At 39.6% G+C, this 26194-nt stretch overlaps 1 protein-coding gene across 1 annotated transcript in view; it reads left to right on the forward strand.

Moving 5' to 3' along the window:
* Window positions 1-91: 91 nt before the first annotated feature.
* The window catches only part of LOC149772902 (60S ribosomal export protein NMD3-like), a 71773-nt gene continuing 45670 nt past the window's right edge, over window positions 92-26194 (forward strand). Inside the window, exons 1-2 of the mRNA XM_089947104.1 lie at window positions 92-284; window positions 9667-9801. Of these exons, the coding sequence (XP_089803230.1) occupies window positions 241-284; window positions 9667-9801 (179 nt within the window). The 5' untranslated portion in view covers window positions 92-240. The remainder of the gene's footprint in view (window positions 285-9666; window positions 9802-26194) is intronic.

Below are 26194 nucleotides of genomic sequence, written 5' to 3' on the forward strand. Positions count from 1 at the left end.
GAATTAAGCAATTACTGCCTCTATACTGTTGGGGGAAAATATTTTTAGGCAGGCATAAGAGTCCGGCACAGTTCAATCCTCAGGCTTAGTTAGTCTCTTCATTTTTCGGAATATGTCGGATTTCTTCCTTTCCTCCATTAGTTGTGAAATATTGACGTTAAAAGAACACGTGTTTTAGCTTAACGATTTAGTTTTCTCCTGTCCACATGCAGTGAAGCGATTCTCAGAAATTGTTCCAAGATGGAATACATTCCGAATCCGCAAAGTCAAGCACAGCACTTTATGTAAGTCCCATTAGAAGATGCTCCTCGTTGGAATATGTGCTCCTTTTAGTTCATTTACCCATTAGCTGCTGTTGATTAATAGGAATTCATTGATGGTTCACATTTTATTGTCCCCACGTTATTTAGTTGGGTGGTTATATGTTGACATGTTTACCAGGCTGTCTGCCTTTAAGCGTGTTCGTTTCCGAGCAAAATTTTCAAACTGTTTAAGGTGTCGCCCCCCCCCCCCAGCATATTATGGCTGAGTAGTCCTACAATGGGCCATTGGACAATTCGGCCCAACTTGGACCGAAAATAAGACAATGCGGCCCAACTCAAAAAACTATTCGGCCAAATTTTATAATACAACTGACAATAGTTTTAACAAGTATTTATTTTTAACATATATTTTGACAATTATTATATAATATGTTTTTACCATATAGTTAAAAAAATTTGAAACATCTGGTGAACTAGATAAATGTTTTCTGAAGTTATAATGGTTAGGAGCTTTCTGATATCTTTAGGAAAACCGTCCCAAAGACAAATATTACTGTGGAGAAAGGACATCTGATAAAAAGAAGTATGGTAGTGATGGACGTGATGCTTTGGGAGCAGTGTTTCCCTTTGCGCACATTTGTGCGTCAGGGATGCATGCTGGAGAAAATTGACGCACACATTTTGTTACCGTGCGTTTTTTTGATGCAAAGGATTTTCATAATATGATCATGATTTATTTAATACCCAATGCATTGGACGATGGATGGCATCGTATATACTTCGCATATAGGCATTGACTGGTTTCCCGCTTTGTTTGCTCCCTGCCTTGCGCTCCTCTATTCATATAGCAAAGTGCAATGCAGGGAACATATAAAACAATGAACCAGACTAGCATAGGCAGTGTTATGACAGAGTAGCTTCCCCTAATCTTGCGAGCTTCTCGCGATTTCCATCGAGTTCAGCAAGCTGTTCTAGATATATAACATCAAGCCTCATTGCACTAGAAAGTGATTGCCAGATTAAAACGTCATGCACTAAAAACACTAGCGAAGAAAGTGAAAGAAGCAGAACACAAAAGAGTAACTGTGGATCTGACTTTAATGAAAAATGGACAAAATTATTCCCTTGACTGGAATATTCATTATGATTACTGGTGTGGCTTCTGATCGCGTGATTGTAAAGACTGCAAAAGTGAATAATCCTTTCGTGACAGGATTTTAAAATTTTTAAAAATAGGCCCTCGTTCGCCATAAGATATATGGAGAACACATTATAACCTAAGACACTATTTCACAACAAAGAAATCAGTAAACTTGCAGAGACAAATGAGTTATTTGGATTACAAAGTCAGCGGGTCATTGCAGATTTTGTTGGTTTTTAACTTTTCTGCAATAAAAGAAAAATCTTAAAGTTCAAGTGTAACTTATTAGAAAGAAGATGAATCATTATCCTCCTTGATATTTGGATAAATGTATTCTAGGACGAAGTACAATGAAACCTATGATAGTACACATTTGATGAAAGGCAGTAAATTAACTCCCATTTGGTTAAAAAGATTTATCTGGCTTTTTGTATTGGCTTATATGTAATGTGTTGGGCTATAATATTGTTGAGGAGACTGTTAAAAGTACGACTTTAAAAGAAAAATGAACTAATAAAATTATTCTTTGAATGTACAATGCATTTGTTTGTTAATTGTGCATATTGGTGTATTTGTATGTTTAGAGAAAGAGAGAGAGAGAGTATGTTGTGCAAGTTGCAATATCCTATTTCAAGCTGAAAAAGTACAAGTCGTATGAAAATTTGTCAGTACATTTTTGACCCCCACATTTTTTATTTGACCCCAGTTTTGACACCTAGGTTTTTTTTGTACCCTCAATTTTACACCCCTGAGGGATACACTGTTTGGGAGTTATGTAGACAATAATGAGATGCATCATATCTCCTGTGGAAGATATGATGATTTTGTTAGGCACTTGCCCACTTGGTCTCACTACGTTAATTCTCAAGCAAAATACATACGTTACAAGAGATCTTCTCGTATTTGAATGTATTTGTTATGATTTACAAATAAAATTATACCAGGAAAATGGTTGAAAATTGCATAATTAGGTATTTTGCTATTATGAGTTATGAAAAAGACAGATAAATGTGCACAACGTAAAATGCATCTTTACCAAAATTTCTCGTATTTTAAATTTCATTTAAATTGATAATGATGAATATTCAAAACACCAAAAACATTTTAAGTTGTCAAATTAATGCCATTCTAATCATAACAGTTTCCGATTGAAAATATAAGCATGAAAGTTTACAATGTGTATGTCTTTTTAGTCACTCCAAAAATATAACGTATGTATCAGATATGTACGACAAAAGACTGTTTATTAAATCTGTAATCGTTTTCGCTCAGTTTTCTTGGTTCCCTTTTGGTCATGAAAATATGGCATGAAATTATTACAAATATGTTTGATTAACCATATTAAACACGTACATTCGTCATTGTAGTTATTTCTCCTGTATGTGACAGTTGAACATCATCATTATTCACATGGTCATTGATCTGATATAATCATTATGACTTATTTTATATTTTATAAGAAGATAAAATGAATAAAAATTTTATACTTAATTAAGTGCTTTCACGAAATTTTTAAAATAAAAAAAAATAACTAATGTATTTTATAAAATGTTTTGTAACGTAGAATGTTAACGTATGTGTCATAGTGTAAAGCATGGATATATTTTAAAGTTCAAACAACTTAAATGTACACTTTTGTATGCAATTAAAATGGCCTGAACTTATTTACAGTCTCACATATAGAAAACAACATTTTTAGCCAATAAAAGTGAGGAGTCCCCTCATGTGTACTGTTTAGGTAACGTATGTATTTCACTAATGTGGAGCAAATGCATTGTTAATTAATTCCATTTCGGCATCAGACATTTTGAATATTCAACCCATAACTAATCTGATGTAGAACACGGCGTCATTTTAGAGAACGAGACTGCTTTGACGTGTTTGTTTCAGAAAAAACTGCATTGCAAACAAGAAGTTTTCGTCTTACAAGATTCCGTCTTCTTGGGATCAGATATAAATTTGTACACTTCTGCATCGGCTCTTTTACTTGGTGTTAATTCCTTAGGTTCTGGCAACAGTCATAGTATTTTACTTAGTCGCTCAAATTTCGTATTTTTTGTCTTTATCTTAAGTCTCAGGTTTGAAACGTCAGATTTCAGAATACCTATATTTTTGTGGGCACGTGCAAGAGCCCTACGCCTGATCATCTAAAAACATTTTCCTTTGTTACTTTTAGTGATAACGTCTCAGCGACATTGATTTGTGCCTCATTAGTGAATTTGGGTGTCAGAAGCATTTAATCAATGCAGCTTCAGTTTTAATGTTTCTCCAATCTGCCAGTATCTTCAGTAAATGATTGTCAAGACTTGGGAAACATATTCTAATATGTGATGTATGAAAAGTGTATATATATATATATATATATATATATATATATAGACCAAAGCTTCCTGCAAAAAGAAGTTTTAGTCAAGCACAATGTGTATGTCTGTATGTATGTATGTATGTATGTATGTATGTATGTATGTATGTATGTATGCATGCATGCATGCATGTGTGTATGTATGTTGATATGTATGTGCACTCAAGCTGGTGAGTTTTATGTATATGGGTTCAGATGTATTTTGCTTTGTTTCACTTTATCCCTTTCTGGCAACTATCATGTTTCTCATTTGAGAGAGAGAGAGAGAGTCACACACATGGAAAACTAAACTGACAAAATGCTTGGCATTTCTCTCTCTCCTCTCTCTCCCTCAGACACACACACACACACAGACCTGATATGAAAATAACTCGACTCAGTTCTTCAACTTCGTGGTCCATAGATCCTTCTGCACATTCATAGAAGATTGTTGACACTGATTTCCTTATTGGTGTACATCCTCCAAATCTTAAAAAGTTTTCCGTGCATGGTACGGATCTGTTTAGTTTGGTATCTTGTTAATTTTCATCTAACAAAACAAGTAAGTATTCATTAAAAGGTAAGAAGCCTTTGAAGTATCCCTCTCAAAGTAGGATTAGTGTTTTCAAGAGGTTTGCTTGGCCTCTACTCTTGTTGCTAATTTGTAACAATATATCGTTTCTATTTTATAAAGCTATGTGCAATCGAGTGTGTCATATATGAAGCAGTGTTACAATCTGAAGCCTAAAATCAAATATATTAGTATAATATCTCATGTACAGTGTTGCTACTCTGGGAAAAATATAAACGTATTCTGTAGAATATTATCTGTTAAGTATTATTATTTGATAAATCAGTATAGATAATTTGACCAGACAACTTAAATTGAGAATGTTGTTGTGCAGATGCATATATTTTTTTAGCATAAAAATAAATGTATTTAAGTATTTTAATTAGAAAGCGCAATATATGTTAGTTGGTGTTCTCTCTCTCTCTCACACACACACACACACATATATATATATATATATATATATATATATATATATATATATATATATATATATATATATATCTTTTATAGCATCTACTTGCTGTTTGAAGAAAACTATCTTTATACAACTATCGCAAAGTTGGGCCGAATTGTCTTTCAAGTTGGGCCAAATTGTCTTATAAGTTGGGTCAAATTATCTTATTTTTGGTCCAAGTTGGGCCGAATTGTCTATAAGTCCTACAATGTAAGACCTCGACCCTGATATTTATGTTTTGGTCATCGATGTCTTACTGCCCAAGTAATGGTGCTGTAAAGTGTGTTCCGATGTCGATTAACATCTGAATGTTAAGTCACATTTTCAGGAATATCTCACACTTTGCAACCCATATTGGCACTTTTCGACAAATTAAAGTTATATTTTAGTCAAAATTTACTGATGCCTGTTTCGTAATAAACTCACATTCCAACACAAGTAAATGGACATGCTTTTAAGTATCATTAGCCTCATTTCAGTTTACTGGAATGTGATGGAAGCAGGGAATACTGAAATCGGTTACAAACATGATAAGAATCTTTAACGAAATGAAGCTATCTAAACTTTCTCCAGTATTAATATATTTTTATTTGTTTCTTTAAAGAAGTATACTTCAGCTTAATCACACTCTCTTCTGGTTGATATCTACTGAAACAACTGAGAGCTCATAATGAAACTTGTGTCCTGTGCAAGATTTGGCTTAGTAATGTTAGAGCTACTGTTATGTCCCTCTTCACTGTTAACTACCTTAGATATCTCGATGAAACTTATATATTCATTTTGTGTTGAATATAAAAATATGACTCTATCAGATTGGTACTTTAGAGTTATCTCCCAGTGTTTGGAAATTGTATTTACACTTTATGTATGAACCGTCTGAGGTGTCTTCAAAAAGTATGGTCAGTCAATGAAGCTAAAAATACCCACATTAAAGTCTTTTTAGCTTTCCTAATTGAAGAAGGCAAAGTTAGATATTTTAGCGACTTAGTCACCCACTGCTCTTGTATCATGATTAAATAGTGTATATTAAAAGAAGGGGCTTTGTCTGATCAGCATTTTAACAGTTACCACTATCTGAAGAAAAAGAAATTGCCTTTGTCGATCAAACTCATGACAGTCAATGAAATTTGGCATGCATTTTAGTATGGAAGTCTGAAATTTGATATACATTTTAGCAAGGCAGTCTTTGAAAATTGATATTCATTTTAGCATGGCAGTCATTGAAATTTGATATACATTTTAGCATGGCAATCTTTGAAATTGGTGCAGTTATTGAAATTTGATATACATTTTAGCAAGGTAGTCTTTGAAAATTGATAATCATTTTAGCATGGCATTGAAATTTAGTATACATTTTAACAAAAACAAGTCCTGGGGGCTTATGCTACTCTCTATGACCTGCCTAGCCTAACAGCCCAACAGTGGGTCTTGATTAACAATATTGTGGACACGTTAGGCCCATTACCAAGGAAGTAAGTGATAGCCAAACATCAGTATCCGTCATTCTTTCTATGCTGAAAATGCTCCGAATGTTGCTGGCTCAAGAGCATGAAGCAAGTCAAGGTATTCAGACAATGTGCGTGATATGTTGACATTACTGAACAATGCTTTGCTGACGTTGCCAGCACAGAGATCTCGGAAATGCTTAATTATGCGTATTTGTACGCCAATTTTTTATCTTGGACGCATAAAATCACTAAGGCGGGAGTCCTCTGTACGCATTTAACAGGTGTGTGGCAAATTTCAAAGACTTGCCAGTTCTGCTTCAGCCACCTGCTTTGTAGGAAAATGTCTTGAACAGTTAGCTGTGCTGATATTTACAATGACATAATTCAGTGACTGAAAGACTCCTTGATGTACATACATGTATGATGTTGCCATTTTATAAGAGTACATAAAATAGAACATGATGCAATAGCTGGGCAGCACGTTCAAAAGCTTTGACTGGTGGCCGGTTTGGGAAAATGTACTGATATTTACAGTGATTGAATTCAGAGGCAGAAAGACCCAGAGATGTACATGTGGCCATTTATAAAAGTACATTAAATAAACAACTTAGCTGTCGTTATTGTGTTCATTTCCGAATGTAGCGGAATAAGCAGTGCACATGACCTCAGTATCAAGACATGTTGAGACTTATACAAAATGCCGTTCGTAAGTGGGTAACATGTCGCCTAAAAATGTAAACATCGCCTTCTTCTGTTAGGAAAGTGAAAACAACTTTGCCCTGTGATTATTTAAGCAGTACATTGATTGACCATACCATATATTTTTTAAATGCTCCTTGCCTTAGCCCGGTTAGTTCTAGTGTTGTAGCGAAATGTATTCGTCAAGGCATCAGTAGCTAGGCCTAGTTTTTATATCAATTACATTGACAAACAAACTCTTGCCCATTCACAAGCATTGTGTTTTGATAGCTGATTAACCATTAACCCTTTTCCAAGTAAGGTAGCAACTATCAATTTCCTGCATGCTATCCTTTGATGACAAAACATACAAACTTGTATTTTAAGATAAAATTGGTAATCTGGATATATATTAACTGCCTCTTATACACTATTTCGTCATGAAATTAGTTGTTTGTAAGTGAACCAGTAGGCCTAACGGGAAATAATGGCGGACTTCGCTAAGCCTGGGATGTATCAGTTTATTAGATTGTCTGTTTTCTTAAATCATCTGGCAGATATATTCAGAAATAATATACAAATCATTGAAACCAAAGCCTAGGTAATATTTTATTAAAGGTTTAACTTTAAAATTAAATTATATAGGTCAGAAACTTATGGAACAATGCTTTGTTGTGGAATTTGCAAAAAAACCAGGGAAAAACAGCAAATCAGATACTATTTATTTGCCTAAAATTACTTCAAGTACGTATACAAATAAATAAACCATAAATTTGTGATCCTGTCAATGGACTGTTGTAATGAAGCTATATTATAGTGAGTGAGTACATTATGAAAATCTCTCTATCTAAAAATAGACGCACTCACATCTGTGTTCATTCTGTAGGAAAGAAGGGACTGCAACTTTTGATGGTGGGACTCCTATATTTACCAAAATGGGAGTCCTGGACTCCTAGCTTTAAAATCCTAACGAGACCTCTGCAGCAACAAGAAGTTTGTCTTGGCCACCATCTTGGATCCATGTTTCAAACATGTCCTATTCAGTGAAGAATTACTTGTCACCAGATCCAGCTATGGGTTAGAGCAGAATGCATTATAGCTGCATCAGCTGACAAGCAGAAGGAAACCCCGACCAAAACAAGTAAAAATGAAACTGAAACAAACTCCACTCGACCATCAACGTTGTGTCTCTGGGATTTTTTTTCTGTGGCCTGTGATGAACCTGTCATGTATCTGGCCAGCCTTCCATGTATCTGGCCAGCCTTCTGTTGCCACAAGAAGACATATGGCTGGTGGAATGCTCACAGGTTTCAGTTCCCCATCTTGGCTAAATTAGCTAGACACTATTTGTCTGCACCAGCTTCAAGCGTTCCGAGCAAGCAGCTGTTTAGTGGCGCAGGCCAGATTTTTTCGGATCGTCATGGATTGTTCCTTGACGAGAAGGGAGAAATGTTACTGTTGCCTAAATACAACCTACCTCAACTAGGCTTTCAGTATCAGCTGCAGCCAGCGTACAGTGACATCCAACTTTAGTCTTAAAAAGTATGCATATTATTAACTTAAATTATTATTAGGCATTTGTATTAAACAATTTTTAGTCATTTATTGAAATTTAATAATGGTGACCTGCATCATGGAATGTAAGTTAAAAGACTAGCTTAATACATTTTCATTCATTTCTCTATTGAATTGGCAAACCATAAGTTTATCAGTGCTAGTTTTAAAGTTTTTCAAGTTTTATGATTGTGTGATCATTATTTTCTATAAATAGCAGTGTACTACTTCTCCAGTTTCTGTGTTTTTTTTAAATAGAAGTTCAGATTCACTTGCCGCAAAAACAACCTTGTTATAACTCACACAGCAAAATACCTGCTTACATTAGACTAATAGGTTTGTTTCTGAACCAGTCATTGTTATAATACATATAATAATTAAATAATCGGTCTCATAATCAGTATCGGCTATACACGATATTTGCATAATTGGCAAAAAGTGACATTGGTAAAGCTTTAACAAAATACCAATCAAAAGTACAGTAAATTGACTTCTTTTGACCGTTGTTTTATTTATCACTGGGAAACTAACCACTGAACCTCAATAACTCTTGCCTCCATCATTCAAGCCTTACAGAACAGTACATCAGGCCTCTTCTGTAGCCTTTAACCCACAAAGGGTCAAGAGGAAGATTTCTTTGAGAGGCTGGCTTAGATCACAGATGGGATTCTTTATGGGGCCTGTCTACAGCTTTTAACCCACAACGGGTCAAGACGAAAATTAAAAGGGATTTGTTTTAGTGGGGTCTTTTAGAGCACCTAACCCACAAGGGGTCAAGATGGAGGTTTCTTTAAGAGGCTAGCATAGATAAAATAGAGATTCTTTTTAGGCACCTGTCTAACTGACTAGAGGTCCAGATGATCGTTTGTTTGAGAGGCTGGCTTAGATCACAGAAGGGATTGTTTTTGGCGAATTCATCTACACCCCCTAACCCACATGGGGCCTAGTTGAAGGTTTCTTTGATGGCTGGCTTGGATCACAAAAGGAATTCTTTTAGGGGGCCTGCAGGTGCCTGGTGATTGGTCCCTATCTAAAGTATAAATGGAAACTTGCCATGTCAGTAGTATACGCTGAATATTTTTTCTTTTCGAATCGGACAAACGTTTGTACAATTGACCCAGGTTATATTCCATTTCACTTGACAATAATTCCTGCATTGGAAATTATTATAAAAGTATGGTGAATAATTTTAAGTTTCTTGGTTGAATTTCAGCTTGTGCTGCCAGTGTGGTACTCAGATTGAGCCCAACCTTGCTAACATGTGTGTTGCCTGTCTTCGATCTCAAGTTGACATCACTGAGGGAATTCCCAAGCAAGCTATCCTCTACTTCTGCAAAAAGTGTGAAAGGTACAACTTGTAGAAACTGGTGGTGTTTGCACTAGGATAAAGAAATCCTTGTCAAGGGGTTACATTATTTTAATTTTGTGATGCTCTTCTGACCAAGTGACACTTGAGACTGATCTTTGTCTAGATGCAAATGCCAGAATTGATTATTATTATTACCCATGTTTTTCAGAGAGCACAGACAAACAACAACTAAATTTTTATTCCATCCGATCGTTGGTTTTCTTACTTGAAAGGGCTAGGATAATGTCCATCATTTTGATGTCATTGAAAGTGGGTCATGCTACATTATGACATCATGAAACTGATACCTGATGACCTGAGACAAAAGACCCTTGATAAGCAGATCAGAGTGAGAAAAGTAACACTTGCTAATTTGCCAGATTTCTTTGACACCTGTTTAAGAAAATGGTGAAGTAGGAAAAAAATCTTTTGATTTCGTGGGTTTGATGCAATTTGTCAGCACATAGGGTAAACATGGCAGCCAGTATATTTGAAGAAGGAAGAACGCATGAAAACCTTAAGAAGAACCACCAACATACTGAAAACTTTGACAGGCTTTCTCAAATACCCACATTAGCTGAGCTAAGACTATAGAAGAGCTTATTGAATTGCCGGTCTGTCTTTTGTCATAGGTTCATTATTACTTCTCTTCCAGAACTTCTTGTAGTGTGACCATGTAACTACCTACACTTGTTCATGTAGTATGGCCATGTAACTTTCTACACATGTTCATGCAGTATGGCCATGTAACTATCTACACATGCTCATGTATTATGGCCATGTAACTATCTTCACATATTCATGTAGTATGGCCATGTAACTCTCTACACATGTTCATGTAGTATGGCCATGCAACTATCTACACATGTTCATGCAGTATGGCCATGTAACTATCAACACATGTTAATGCAGTATGGCCATATAACTGTCTACACATGTTCATGCAGTATGGCCATGTATGTTCATGCAGTATGGCCATGTAACTATCTACACATATTCATGTAGTATGGCCATGTAACTATCTATACATGCTCATGTAGTATGGCCATGTAACTCTTTACACATGTTCATGTAGCATGTCCATGTAACTCTTTACACATGTTCATGTAGCATGTCCATGTAACTCTCTACACATGCTCATGTAGTATGGCCATGTAACTCTCTACACATGCTCATGTAGTATGGCCATGTAACTCTCTACACATGCTCATCTCAGGTTCTAGTTGAGCAGCAGAGGGGGCGAGTCCGACAACTTTTTCGACAAATTTCGATTAAGGCCTCAAAACGACAAATAGAGCCTTCCTTCGAAATCTCACTTTTCGAACAAAAAAAAAATAAAGTCTCCGTTTGGCAAATGGAGCCTTAGCGTTTTTTACTCGAAAACGCCATATTTCGCCACAACATCTCGTTGGTGTTTTCCCTTGGTAATCATCGGGCGTCCCGCGTCGATGTCATCGCCCCCTCTGCTGCTATGATCTTACAAACAGAGTGATCACTAACTCCTCCTCTTGTAGGTCAATTAGGTTATTTGACTGATCGGTAATTCTAAAATTAATTCTCGTTAAAAACCGATCATGGCATCGCATATAGACCGGATTAATCGGACTCTCAACGATTAAAAATCCCGGAGGGGCTGTTGGTGAAAACGAATAAAGGATATACCCCTGTTGAGCTTGATTTGATTGCTTGGTATCCACCTGGTAACTCCCTTCGATAACATCGCACACTAGATTAATCGCTATCACCGATGCAATATTTACGTTGTATGGAGCAATATGCCTACCACCATCTCCGTTATCGTATCTGAGGATAGTTGATGGGGGGGCGTCCGCGGGTGGATTCTTAGGCCATCCTAGTATGGTTCTTATTGAACTGTTATAAATATCAACCATATACCCCGGTGTGCTTATTTCAATCGTCGACGATAACGTCGGTTCATGAACCGTAATAGCGATTTTTGATTCTTTTCCTGTGATCGATTTTATCCTGCGTTGAAATTCCTTATTGATTTGTTCTATTTGGTATGACCCAGTTGGTATTGTAACCTCCTCCCAGTCTGGGGTCCCATCGGGTTTATTTGTCCGTGCAAAAACCAGCGAGTTATTAGGTTGTTGTCCATTAAATGCGTCCGCTCGAATATTAGGCCAACTGTGATATATTCGCAATTTTGCCAGTGCTATTTCCTTCACTGGAACCGGCGACGGGAAGTTCACACTGAATTCGGGTTTCGTTGACGTTATCGATATCATATTTGTTTGTACCGGAGTGGTGTTCTCCGCGATCCGTTGAAGCAACTGAAACCCTTCGGGGTTCAGCGACATTATTATTATTCGTTGTCTTTAGTGTCTAATTTCAGCAACCAGGTGGTTCCGGCTTCCAGTTAAAAATCCTCTATTTTTGACATCGCGGAGCTATACAACTGGACCATCGTGGAGAATTCAACATCGGATACGAACAAATTATCAATCGATAATGAGATCAACCCGGATAATTTCGAGTACGCGTCGGATACTATTTGATGTTTTACTGTATACTCGTTGAGTTTTTTCTGAAAACACGATGATATCTTTTTAGTGATTGCGTTGGCGACTCCAGCAACTGTTGTCATCGCGGAGATAGCGATTGGAACAGCGATCGGGGCTATCGTGGTCACCGTGGATAAAATAACACCGGCGCCAGCTACTATACCCGACACCGAGTACACGACCGCGTCGATGGCGGTTATTTTACGACGGTATTTTTTTATTTTTGCACGGTATTGTTCGGAAAGCGTTTTTAAGTTCGCGGAGAATTCTTTTGCGGTATCGAATCGATATTGATGTGACGTCGGTGATACCTCTGATTCAATTACCCTGGTGGTCATTTTATTCTAAAAGAGCTAGTGTTTTTAATTACTTAGATTCGCTACAAATTCCACATACCATGTGATGTTTGCCCGGGCTAAATTTCCATCAACGGCATAAATTGTAAACTGTTCAGTTGCGTTCTTGTCTATAATTGTTGATATTGTATTGTTAAACCCGGATGAACTCGACGATAATATATTAAACTGCATCATTGAAACCAGTGTCAATCGATAAATGCCCTTAACAGTTGCGGTAGTATTTACTGTATTCTGTGTAGGAGTCCAATCGAATGATCCATGCCGAATTGTGTATACTGTGTTGATGATGTTCTCATGAGGAATTTTTATTTTTTCGAATTGCTCTGCTACTCTCGGTAGTCCGTCTTTAATCGCTTCAACATCAGTTCCGATTATTTCTATTCTCCGCAAATTCGCGTCTATATTATTCTTGTTCGCTGCAACCCTAGTAATGAGTATATCTATTTCCTGTATATGCGCGTCCACATTTTTTTTGTTCGCTGCAACCTTAGTAATGAGTGTATCTATTTCCCGTGTATGCGCGTCCACATCTTTTTTGTTCGCTGCAACCTTAGTAATGAGTGTATCTATTTCCCGTGTATGCGCGTCCACATCTTTTTTGTTCGCTGCAACCTTAGTAATGAGTGTATCTATTTCCCGTGTATGCGCGTCCACATCTTTTTTGTTCGCTGCAACATCAGTTTTGACTGTTTCTATTCTCCATTCATGCGCGTCTATATTATTCTTGTTCGCCACAATATCAGTTTTGATCGTTCCTATTCTCTGTTCATGCACGTCTATACTTTTTTTATTCGCTACAATATCAGTTTTGATCGTTTCTATTTCCCCTGTATGCGCGTCTATATTTCTTTTGTTCGCTGCAACATCAAGTTCGATTGTTTCTATTTCCCCTGTATGCGCGTCTATATTCCTTTTGTTCGATGCAACATCAGTTTTGATTGTTTTTATTTCCTGTCCATACACGTCTATATTTCTTTTGCTCGTTGCAACATCAGTTTTGATTGTTCCTATTTCCTGTGTATGCGCGTCTATATTCCTTTTGTTCGCTACAATATCAGTTTTGATTGTTTCTATTTTCCGTCCATGCGAGTCTACATTATTTATGATCGTTGCAACATTAGCGCTGATTATTTCTATTTCCCGTTCATGCACGTCTACACTCCCTTTGTTCGCTGCAACATCAGTTTTGATTGTTTTTATTTCCCGTCCATACGCAGTGATATCATTTATAGTTGTTGTAATCTCATCCAGCTTGGTATTTTTTTTACCAAAGAATTTATCAAAGTTGTCATCGATCCTGTTAACATTTTTTCGTAACGTGTAAAATTGGCCCGACAGCGTTGTAAACTCCGAAATAGTATTTTTTATTGTTGCAAGATTCGGTTCGGTTACCGTCGGGGTCCCGAAAAAACTAGCGGTAGTGAGCTGTATATCGGTGATAGATTTTTTCACCTGCGCGTCGAGTTCGGTCACCGATCTATCCAACCTTATAAAACCGTCTTTGACTAATGTTACCGCCGATATATGTTCACCCGGTTTGAGTCGTCCGTCGCCGGTATACAACGCGATAGTGTCCTCGGCGGCATCACGCTGTCGTGTTAAAACATCATCCAGGGACACATTACTGGATTTCAATTTACCCTGGCGGTCTTGAAATACGACTATTTCACCTGGGTCAACACTGGTTAAATTCAACGTATCGGCGATTTCATCCTCGATTAGTTTTTTTATGTCATCGGTGGCGAGCGTTTCCGTGGATTCCTTCAGCGCCGAAACCGGTCGTCCCCAAATATCAATCATCGTTATTGTAAAAAAAAACGGCGTTTCTAATTGACCCGCCGGGCCTCTACGACCCCACTAGTGTATTCGTTTACAACTACATGAGGTGGTTTTCGCGATGATGAAATCGCCGCAAGTACGTTTAATACCTCACGGCCACATATCGGTGGGTCACTTAATCGCTGTGTTGGCAACGTGGAATAAAACGCCCGGGCTGAACACGTCCGGATATACCGCATAAACTCGTTCGGCGGGGCTAACCCGTATGAATCAAAATAGACGATCGCACGCGGATCAATCGCGTACGCAACCCAATGAGTTCCCGCTCCGGAGGACCCATCGAGGTTAATTATGCCGGTTTCAATATTCCTTGGTGCCGCCGGTAATTGATCCCTCATAAAAACACCTCTGAAGTTTTTTATCGCTAGCGCGTTTGCGGCGTCTATTAAATCAAAATTAGACATAGGGGTCAATGACCCCCGAGTCAATAAACGGTTCCCGGTAGTCTTAGACCCTTTCCCGAATACCATGAATACGGGGTTCCCGGTAGTCTTAGACCCTTTCCGGCCACGGATCGTTTTTTTTTATAGCCTTTCCCGGTTGCCTTCTTCAATGCCATTCCCGCCGCGGTACCAACGGCTCCTAACGCCGCCGCCTTCGCCACTGCTGGTGCGGCCGCGGCAATCAATGCCGGAATCGCGGCTAACAGCGGAAATATCCCACCGGTCTTTTCCATGTTTTTGATCGCTGCGGCCGAGAAATCTACCTGAACACCCTTTTTATTCTCCATCGCATTATTGAAATGTTTTATTTGACGCGCCGTCAACGATATCTTATGATTACCACCTGCCATCTGTGACGGCTTCAGCGTTATTGTGGTCCCGCATTGTTTAGCCGACTTTGATCGTAATTTCTTGACTTGACCATCAGTCAACTCTACACTGACGACACTATACGACATTTTATTGTAAACGCGTTTGTGCTTTCAATTACATGTTTTCCACTGGTGCATCAATGATTCTCATTCGTCCACCAACACCTTCCAACAGCATTGATTTATCGCTGAGAATGACAGCAACCGCTCTATATTCAGCAATACCACCAGGACGTTGCACACGAGCTCGGAAGTGTATATCAACGACGGATTGTCTCGTTAAATCGAGATGTTCCAACGAAAAATAATAAATCGGATACAGGTTTTTAAAATCAAGTTGTGATATTTGCAAACCAGTGTCGACGTTTTGATCACGACCCATATATGACAGCAATCGATGATACACACGTGCGATATGGTTGTCACCGTAATTGAGTTGTATATCCTCGGATGGTTCCTGCTGTCCGTTTATTCTCAACGAGACCTCATTGACACCGATTTGATCAAATATCATATGGCTGCGTTCTTGGGAGCCTAATCGCGCCTTATTCTGTAGCGCTACAAATATATGACGCGGGGCTGAAACACCCTGTTTGGATGCCAGGTGCCATGTAAATATACCATCCATATTATCCTCTTTAGCATCAGTGGTTACTGTGAGCCAACTCAACAGTGATTTACCACCTGTCTCCATGAATGAGAGTAATCGCTGTTCTGCGGTGATTGATGGGGTCATTACTGGCATCCACAATACTATATTCTTTATATTGACCTTACCGTCGGCAACACCAGCATCATGCCAGATTGCATCATTATCATTGCCCTTTCGCACGAGTACTACTGTATGCTTAGCCCCATAGATGACTTTTCTGACGTTTCTGCAGAATCCGAATATATGATGCAGTGGAATCGCGCATGAAAACTGTCGGCGTTGTCCTTGCAACATCCCTACTCGTGTTGCAAACCCTAGATTGTAATTAGTAATAACATTTATGACATCGAAGCTCCCAGCTGGTCTTACATACCCGGCCGGTGCTGGATCAACCGCGGTGGCATGTGTTGCCTTTACCCTAGAAAACTGATTGTGTTCAGCGTTATCGGTAGTATCCTTCGCAAACATCATAGACGGACCAGCCGACCTTGTATAATCATCTGAGTATCTCGCTAGCCCGATTATCGTCGTTGCAACATCAACATCGCGTTCTATTGATTCAATTTCTCGCCCGTCAATGAGATATTTTGCGCTCTCAAATAACGCCATTACGCCGTTGTTGACAAAACCAACTCGGATAGCCGGGTTGTTGTCGTATGGTGCATTATCGGCAGCATTTGTCACGAGTTCCCCCTCAATTTCGATAAACGCTTCACACGGTAGAAAGTATTTACTGGTATCTTGGACTTGAAGTTCAATTCGCGATCGTAGATTCGGTTGCGTTGCATAATAAGAATAATATTGATAATCACGGACAGAATCATCCCTGCGCACTGGGGCATCCATATCAAACGCGGGATCAGCGGTTCGCGCAAACATTTCTATTATTTATCATGTTGATATTTTCAATTGCGATTTTTTCGTCGTAGACCACTTCCCGCTATTGCGTTCATGAGCGCGTTAGTGGATGACTCAGCCGCCAACGACTCTAGTTTTTCTTCCACGGCGTTATTTATTACTTTACTGATATTCGCAGGCATCACTGTCGTTGATGGCATCACCGGTGGTTTCTGTTTTCTTTTTCTCACCAACGACATTAGTTTGTCCTTTGCTGCAGAAAACGCCTTTCCGGCAACATCTCCAATAGCACTAATTCCCTTATCACGAATAACATCAATAGCCTTCATTCCTAATTGTTTGGCTAACGGCGCTACTTTTGGAGCCATTCTTGTAAATAACCCCGCAATGGTGCTACCGAGACCATCTCCATAGTACGCGCGGTAAACAGGCAATCGCGAGTTTACCACGTAGACGAGTACTGGTTTATCGTGGTTGTAGTGTATGATCATCTTTATTATAAAAACACCGGTTTTTCAATTAGTGATTGTGATCACCAGTGATTGTGATCACCCCCCCCACCGCCGTGTGGAAAACCGGAATAAATTTTATCAAAATTTCCTGGGGTTTTTGCCCTCGATAAAAATCCGGTTTTTTCTTGATTTCTAGTCATTTTTGGTCGTTTTTTGTTGCCTATAGTCGTTTTTTTCTCGATTTTTCAGAAAAACATCGATTTTCTCTAAATGATTTCCTTGGGTTTTTGCCCTCAAAAAATGGCCAAAAACGGCCAAAAACGGTCAAAAATTAACAAAAACGATAATTTTATAATTTTTTTAATCATCCACTAACTCGTCTATGAGCGTTCGATATGCATTAATGTCCATGATACCGCCTGCAAATAACCGCTTGCAAATATCAGCGGCCTCATTGATTATTTCCGGAGAGTTATTTCCGGCTCGTTTTCCTCCGATTAGTACCTCTAGCCGTGATATATCGCTGAGAACACTACCAGGACAGGTAACGCCGTAGGATTCTTTACCAACAGAGTATCCTTTTCCTTTTTTTGGTGTTCTACTCTTAACTTTCTCGAGGAATTCATCGTAATCGGGATCACCACGATGTGGTAATGCGTCTCTATGTTTACTCGCTAAATACACTATTCTTGCCCAGTTCTCCGTCGAGGTTATTTTTTTCTTGTAACCTTCATTGATATACTCATCTCGAATGCTCTTAGTTGATGTTGTAACAACAAAATTAACTAATTCTTCATCGTCGTCGATGTCTCTAATTTGATCTATTGCGGACTTTTTAAGAACATTACGGGGTATATTCCCCTCTTTCTTTTTTTCTTCCGGTGTTTCTTCCGGTATTTCTTCTTCTGGTTCTTTCGCAGTAGCACCTAATTCTTCCTCGTCGGCCATTGTAACATAAGGTTCTTGTGGTTCGGTTATAGCGAGTGGTGGTGGCCTCCGTGTTGTAGCAGCCGCTATTTTTGCAGGGAGTGTTTCTAAAGACCTTTTTGTTTGTTTTGTCTCTGCCGCTATCTTTTCAAGCGCATCGAGGACGGGTACAGTTGCCGCCGTAACATCCTTAGTCGCTTTAGTTACCGGGGCAAAGAGTTGTTCGCTTCCAACAGTAAAATCGGTTTGCATTTGTTGTCGCGTTTGAAGTTGTTCTCGGACCCTGTCTCGTAACGGTATGAACTTTTTAAGCGCCGCTAGCCGCTCTCTGGCTAGCCGAGTAGTGAGTGATTCGCCTACCATTATTGCAATTGCGAAGCAATTTCTAATTTCTCGCCGGAGGCTCCGTCTATAATCCTTCTAATGTTTTTGATCTTACTAGAAATCTCCCGGCGTCGTTCATAAACACGTCCGAGTTTTTTTCGTATTATTTCAACGGCAGTAAATAGTCCAATGAATGCATTTGCGTCATTGTGGTACAAGTTTTCATTAATCGTATGTTGTAATCGTTTTACAAAAAAGTACTCGCGGGCCAGGGTAAAACGCCCCCGTTTCGACTGTTCGTTAATAATCTCATAATCGGATAATATTTTTTCACTGTCGAGACCATCAGATAATTCAATTCCTTGATTTTTTAATTTTGAAATCTCGGCTAATATATTATTGATGTCTTCGATATTCATTATTCTTATAGAACATCTTATTTCTAATATCAAAAATATTAATAAAAAAAAATGAAAAACCTGCGTATCAATTCCGAAGGTGTTTAATAATTCGTTTTCTTCCGGAATGGACAATTTATTGTCAGCGCCATGGGCGCCGGTGACTTCGTCAGCGCCATAGGCGCCGCTACATATGAAAATCGAATTATATGCCCGGTCTTTTTTGAGATTGCTGTTTGATATACTCGTTCTGCTACTTTTCGTATTGAGGCGATACAAATGTCAAAGTATCTACTGGCTTCATTCATCGACTGAAATATTTTTTCCTCGTGAGTTGTTGTATCAAATGACTTTACGGATTTTGCTTTCTTTGGGTATTTACCGGTTTGGCCTTTTTTGGTATTTTGACTCTGAGAGATGGCTTGCAAGTTTATAAGAGAATTATCAGTCTTATTATTATTAATATGATCAATCACAAGTCCATTTTCGATTAATCCGTTGAATACCTCAAATACCACCCTGTGAACATGGTACTTCTTCTTTCCGGCACCAAACATCAGATACCCCTGATTACTTACGGTACCAACCGGCTTCTTCAGTTTGCGGTTTCTAACAATGCCGTCGCGAGATGCCTCGTAATTGACGAGCACAGGATGCGGCTGAAATTCTTGGTCCATTTGTATAATAATACTACTTGTCTAATTTATTATTTGGTTTAATTATGAATCTTTCAACGTAGTCTTGGGGGGTTTTGATGACGAAGTCTGCGGTGGGGTCAATGACGGCGTTTTTAATTCGCTTGTCATAATAGCGTTTTAGTTCCCTGTATCGCTTTCCGCCACAATTGATACACAACTGCGATTTTCCTCTTACACCGACGTGACAAACCAAGCACGGGAGGGGGCCAAGAGAACCATTACGAACGCTTTGTAAATGATACCCGCAGAATTCACCTCTACATGATTTATTGCACGGGGTTGTCGACCCAATCATCAACCATTTGCAGTGATTCATTATACTATATTCTTTCATTTAAATACTTGTTTTAATTATATGGATGAGTTCGAGAGATTAGCAGCAATTAAGCCCTGGAAAAATATTAAGTTCAATCTTGATAGAGTCCTCAAGGACGCACCAAAAGCGTTAATAAACGATAGAACCCTGTTGAGTAAAATACGCGATTGTATCGATGAATTCAAGCGTGATGGCGCATCTCATAGTTGGTCAACATTTCGAATTGATGGTGTTGTTGATGCTACCATGAACGACAACCGCGCAGCAACGATAATATCACAACTTGACGGTAAAAGGTATTTCTTCAGAGTAAAATTCATTGTCCGGGTGGAATCAGGTAATTGGATCATACGTGATAAATTTGAACCAGTTCTCAGCGACAAGAAAACAGTCACTGTCAGCCGCGACTCCAAGCCGGGGCTGTTAACCGGAATTGACAAACCATACTATGAACGAGCGTATCCTGAAACAGCAGTTGTTTATGGAATATACCCGTTAAATAAGAAACCTGATATCGGAAAACTGAAACCAATGAAACAGTCAACGGGGATAAATTGTGTAGCAGAACGAGTAATAGAGCATTTTACAAATGCGTGTCAAGGAAACAAATTGACTGATTTACGACGTAGCAAAATCAACCAGTGGGAACTAACCGTAAAAGAGCGTGGAGCAACCATCAGCGACATAGCGAGATTAGAAACGTCGTTGAGATTTCCAATAACCGTTACAACAATAACCGGTGAAGTATTATACGAATCAAAGTACAAATCAAATGGGGCCCCAATCAAAATTATTGATCATAACGAACACGCATGGACGCCCGCGATCACAATATTTCCACGGGATAGAACAGTAAGGTATATACCCGAAGAATTCCTGGGAGAAGAATTCTCCCGGGATGGTTTTCTCGCGGAGAGGAAACTATTTGATGCTATTGCCTACTTGTGTAAAAACGACCCTGTATCAGTGTGGTTACTTCGCAGCGCTGAAAACGATGCGGATACCTTTGATCAGTTTGTAAGACCAAACGGTGAATTATATCGCACTGAAGCGTTTCACAACAAGATGAAACAAACCGCCATGGAATTTGAGGAGCATGATGAACAACTGCTAACAAATTGTTTTACGATTCCATCGGTTGTAGCTCATGTTGCAGCAAGGAAAAATGCGTGGAGACCAACGCGCAAGGAATTTCTGCCGGATGTACAATCCAGTTGTTTGGAATACTATCACGGTGGACTATGGAACACTGAATACAACCGCGACGCTATGATCTCGGTTGATATGGTTGCCTGTTATCCAGCGAGTTTTCTCGGGTATGGATCCGCCGCTAAGTACTTTAGACGATTTGGACACCCCAGACATGAAATGACTCGTGTTGCTATTAATGGACCACTGCCTGATTTTGATTTAACCGGATTCGCTCGCATAGTATCATTTGAATTCGCGGCAGGACTCCATCGCTGTTGTTATATTTGGATCGGTAGACACATGGCTGAAAAGAAGTGGCTGCCAATAGCGCTGCTACGGTATATGATTGATTGTAGCATGCTTGTATCGTTGATTGTCAGTGACGCGATTATATCATACCGGGCGCAGACTGAAGTCTGGTTACCAGAACCGGAGCGTCTAGATAGCATAATTGACGAGTCCAGAAAACACATTGATGCCGACGAGGAATATATCATCGAATGGTCCAGGAGGATATTCAACCAACGAAACCGCGAGGCAAAAGATCTCGGTAGAAGAATAATTGGTAAGTTCACACAAGGTGGAAAAAACCACGACTACAAACGATATTGCTCACGGCTGATTATAGATGACGCAGAATATGATTTCGTAATCAAGGACGCAGTGGCCAAAAATAGATACGTGAACTGCAAAACAGCTTTCTTGTCCAATGGAACAAAGTTGGGCACAGTTGTTACTTACAGCGATGGAGACAGCCCGGCATATCCACATTTGAGGGCGTCTATGCTGGGTTACGCCGCTATCAATTTATTCTCGATGATAAATAGATTTCCCGACACCGCGGTTAGAGTAGCCGTTGATTCGTTTTATATAGACGTAGCGTATAAGGGAAACGTAGCCGAGTTTACTAGTCCGGACGAGAGTTGGGGTATATGGAGAATTAAAAATGAAATACGACGCGATTATTCCCCGTCAGCAAATGTCACCGTTGAAAATAATTACTTACGCGGTGATAATTTATCAGAATGGTCTAATGCACCACCGTGTTCTGATCCAATTTGTAGATATAAAACAGTTTATTTAAGCGGCTGTGGCGGGTCAGGAAAGACGACTCGGGCAATTGAATTATTTCGAACGCGGGCAAGTATAATCGTGCTTACACCGACCCATAGACTAGCGCGAGAGATAAAACAACGAAATGTTGACGCCGTTACTTATCACAGCTTTTTTCGATACAGCGGCGGTGAGTGGACTCCTGATCGAATGGGTGAAAAATTTATTCCTGGGGTTATCATTTGGGATGAGATATGTACTGTTTCGTTAGATGTTTTACAAATGTTTCTTGATTGGTTGGTGCTCGCGAATACAGCGGTGATCATGTGTGGCGACCATGGTCAACCACCACCATTTGTCGGCGAGGGTCCACATGATTGGTTAAAGGGTTTTGTGGACTATTATGAAGAAACCGATACTGATTACCGAGCACTTGATGAACAACTGCGCGGGGTTAAAAAATTAATCAGATTACAGCCGGATAGAGTTCAATGTGAAATAATCCGCGAGGTGATTCCGGAAACACCGTTAAATGAATTCTGGGAAACATGGAGACCAAACGATTTGATTGTAGCGAGTAGAAAGATAGTCAGAGACACACTTCAGCGGAAGTTGTTTACGTTGCATAAGGAAAAGTTTCCAACACGTCCAGTGCCATTATGTTATAGACCCGCGGACACACGGCGGCAGAACATTGAAGTTGAAATTCCAGGCCCGACAGCGTCGGGGACAAAAAAACAAATTCTCGTGCTGAATGATATCGTGCTCGTTGATATCGGTGTCGTCGAGGACGCGCTACGTGCTGATAAATCCCCGTGGACGCTAGGATACGCAACAACAATACATTCCTCGCAGGGACTAACCATCACGGACACAATTGTTTGGATAGTTGATAATCGCATCGAATGGTCGAATCTAGTCTATCTTGCAGTGTCCAGAGTACGAAGGATAAATCAGCTTCGAAGAATTGTTATTGACGGAGCCGGTGACGGAGTCACTGACAAGGTCAGTGACGACAAAGTCACCATCGATGCAAGCGTCATTGATAGAAAACTCTCGGGTTACCGCCAACAGGATAAAAAAAAACAGCGGCGTTTTGATATTGATGCCGAATTAATAATCTCGCTACGACAACAACAGAATAATCACTGCGCGAGTTGCAATTGTATAATGAGTTGGCGTTATTCGGATAAAGACGCTCGCCAATTTACCGTGGACAGGATCGATAACAGTCTCGGTCATGTCAAAAACAATGTGAGGTTGACCTGTCTTGAGTGCAATAGACGCAACGGCGCTAGTTAAGACCACGCGGGGGTAATTGAGTATCGTCAGGTATCACTTGTAGTTGCTCGCGTGTAAATCCGCGCTGAGGAGCAGTTGAATCCAGTCTGTAGATCGGTGGTCTACCAGTTGATCGTGTTATCGTTGATATGTTATGTGTGGTAACACTCCAAATAGGATCAGTAGCCCTTTTTTTACCGCCTTCAAGCTCTCCTGGTTCATACAGATATCTCACGGTAACATCGCCGAAAATCGGCTTGGAAACGCTATCTATTTTTGATCTTCCGGGTATATACTCGTATTTAATCGCGTCGCTGGGCTTCATGTTGATTGCTCGGGTAATCTCGTTATTTAACGCGGCAATTACGCCTGGCAACCTTTTGACCCATTCACGAGATCGTTTTTCTTGGATGAATTCCTTCGCGTATTGATATCCAAATAACCGTTCAGCAAGAGTCCGATTGAATCGTTCAACAATTGCCTGATCACGATGTAGCGCAGTATGACCTCGTCGTATCGCGACGCTATGTTTCAGCGTTGATAAAACAGCGCCGCGAAATTCACTACCGGGATCAACTTGTAATAGATTTGGCCAGCGCAGAGGACCTCTTCGATAAATCCGCTCAAACGCAGCGGCTACTTCAGTTGCTGACTTTGTTTTTAACGGCTCCGCTTGTTTGTATCGACTCGCAACATCAACTACGGTTAGCGCGTATTTGTAACCGTTGTCATGCGGCAGAAATAGTATATCAGCCTGATGAACTTCATTAGGTACGCTGACATCAAAGCGCGAGAAGTTGATTTGTTTAGGCGGTGGTAGATAGATTTGCCATATAGCCTGTTTGGATAACCAATTAGCCGCAGTGGTCTTTGTTACCTTTGCAGCGCTTGCAAGCTTACCAATTGCGGCCTTCCCCTTCCAGTATCCTCTCGGAGAATAATAGATGGAATCCATGTTGTTATTATAAACGCTATCGTTTTCAATTACCAGCGCGAGAAGCTCCGCTTCCAATCATTAATTTACCTTTCATAGCCGATTTTACCAACCATGAAGCCAATTTTTCTTTGACGGATTTATCAGGAATAGCATTTAGCGCGTGAATTAATTTTACATCCGCGATATGACGCTGTTGCAGATCGCTACTTTTGTAGTAAGCAACATCATGAGCATGACACGCCTTATCGATAGCGTTTATTGGATACTCACCGGGTTTGGGCTGATTTTGATCATCGAGTCTAATATCTAATCGTGTTCCGGGGCCACAGTAGTTATATCCTGGGAGGTGCTTTTCTCCTGGATACTTTGCCCACGGTGTTCCGGGGAGTTTTGCCAATTTGGCTGCGATGTCACCTCCTCGCTTTTTTTTAAAACATCTCCGGGTCTAATAGAAATAAATCTAAATTTCTTTGTACCGCATTGTACACACTTGCCAGTAAGGGCCGATCTGTTATTTCTTGTTGTAGCGGTTGTCATATCATTTGTGCCAGTACGTACTCTACACTTCACACAATATAGATCCATAATTTATGTATAGAGATATGAATATAATTGATTTTTCGGCGACTAAAACAAGAGAACCAGTTAAGCATGTTGCAGCGTTACCAAACTCGATCCGGATGATTATCATCGGACCATCTGGATCCGGCAAGACGCAATTGTTACTCAATTTAATAATGAGATGGATGAAGTGGGATAAGTTGTATTTGGTTGCTCCTAGCGTGGATGATCAACGATGCTACGAGGTGTTGAAAGATTTCAACGAGAATGCATCAGCGATCGCTAAAAAAAATGTTATTGAGTTTATTACAGATATCAATGATGCACCAGGTATCGATGATATTGATGGCGACGTTAACAATCTAGTCGTGTACGATGATGTTATGTTAGACAATCAAAAAAACCCAGCTAGGATATTTTCCAGAGGCAGGCATAAAAACACTGACGTGATATATGTCACTCAACGATACACTCAGATTCCAAAAGTAATTAGAGACAACTGTAATATTCTTGCTGTGTTCAACGGCGTTGATACACACACGCTACGAAATATTTGGCAGACATGGTGTGGCGGTGACATGGACTTTAATGGTTTTCGAAACTTTTTTAGTCATGCTCAGTCGACCCCACATGGATTTGTAACGATAAATTTACATGATCCTCGCACACGATATCGTATCGGACTTGACCAAATATTCGGTTAAATTGTAAATAACCACTTAGCAGCAGAGGGGGCGATGACATCGACGCGGGACGCCCGATGATTACCACGGGAAAACACCAACGAGATGTTGTGGCGAAATATGGCGTTTTCGAGTAAAAAACGCTAAGGCTCCATTTGCCAAACGGAGACTTTATTTTTTTTTTGTTCGAAAAGTGAGATTTCGAAGGAAGGCTCTATTTGTCGTTTTGAGGCCTTAATCGAAATTTGTCGAAAAAGTTGTCGGACTCGCCCCCTCTGCTGCTAGTTGGTCCTAAATGATAATACTGCCCAGATATCCAATATGATATCTTGAAAATCATGTTATCACCACTCCTTGATTTGATGTTTATATTAAAATGGAACTTTCTCAAAAACGTTTGATGCCTTTGTTGGTCATGAATAGAAGGCTGTGTGGGTCTTTCACTGTAAGACTTGTTTTAATGTCAAGTTGATCATGAATGGAATGTTGTGTGGGGGCTTTCACTGTAAGACTTGTTTTGATGTC

Source organism: Sinohyriopsis cumingii, unplaced genomic scaffold (genome assembly GCF_028554795.1).
Source record: "Sinohyriopsis cumingii isolate HCF-2022 unplaced genomic scaffold, ASM2855479v2 utg000974l, whole genome shotgun sequence".
NCBI lineage: Eukaryota > Metazoa > Mollusca > Bivalvia > Unionida > Unionidae > Sinohyriopsis > Sinohyriopsis cumingii.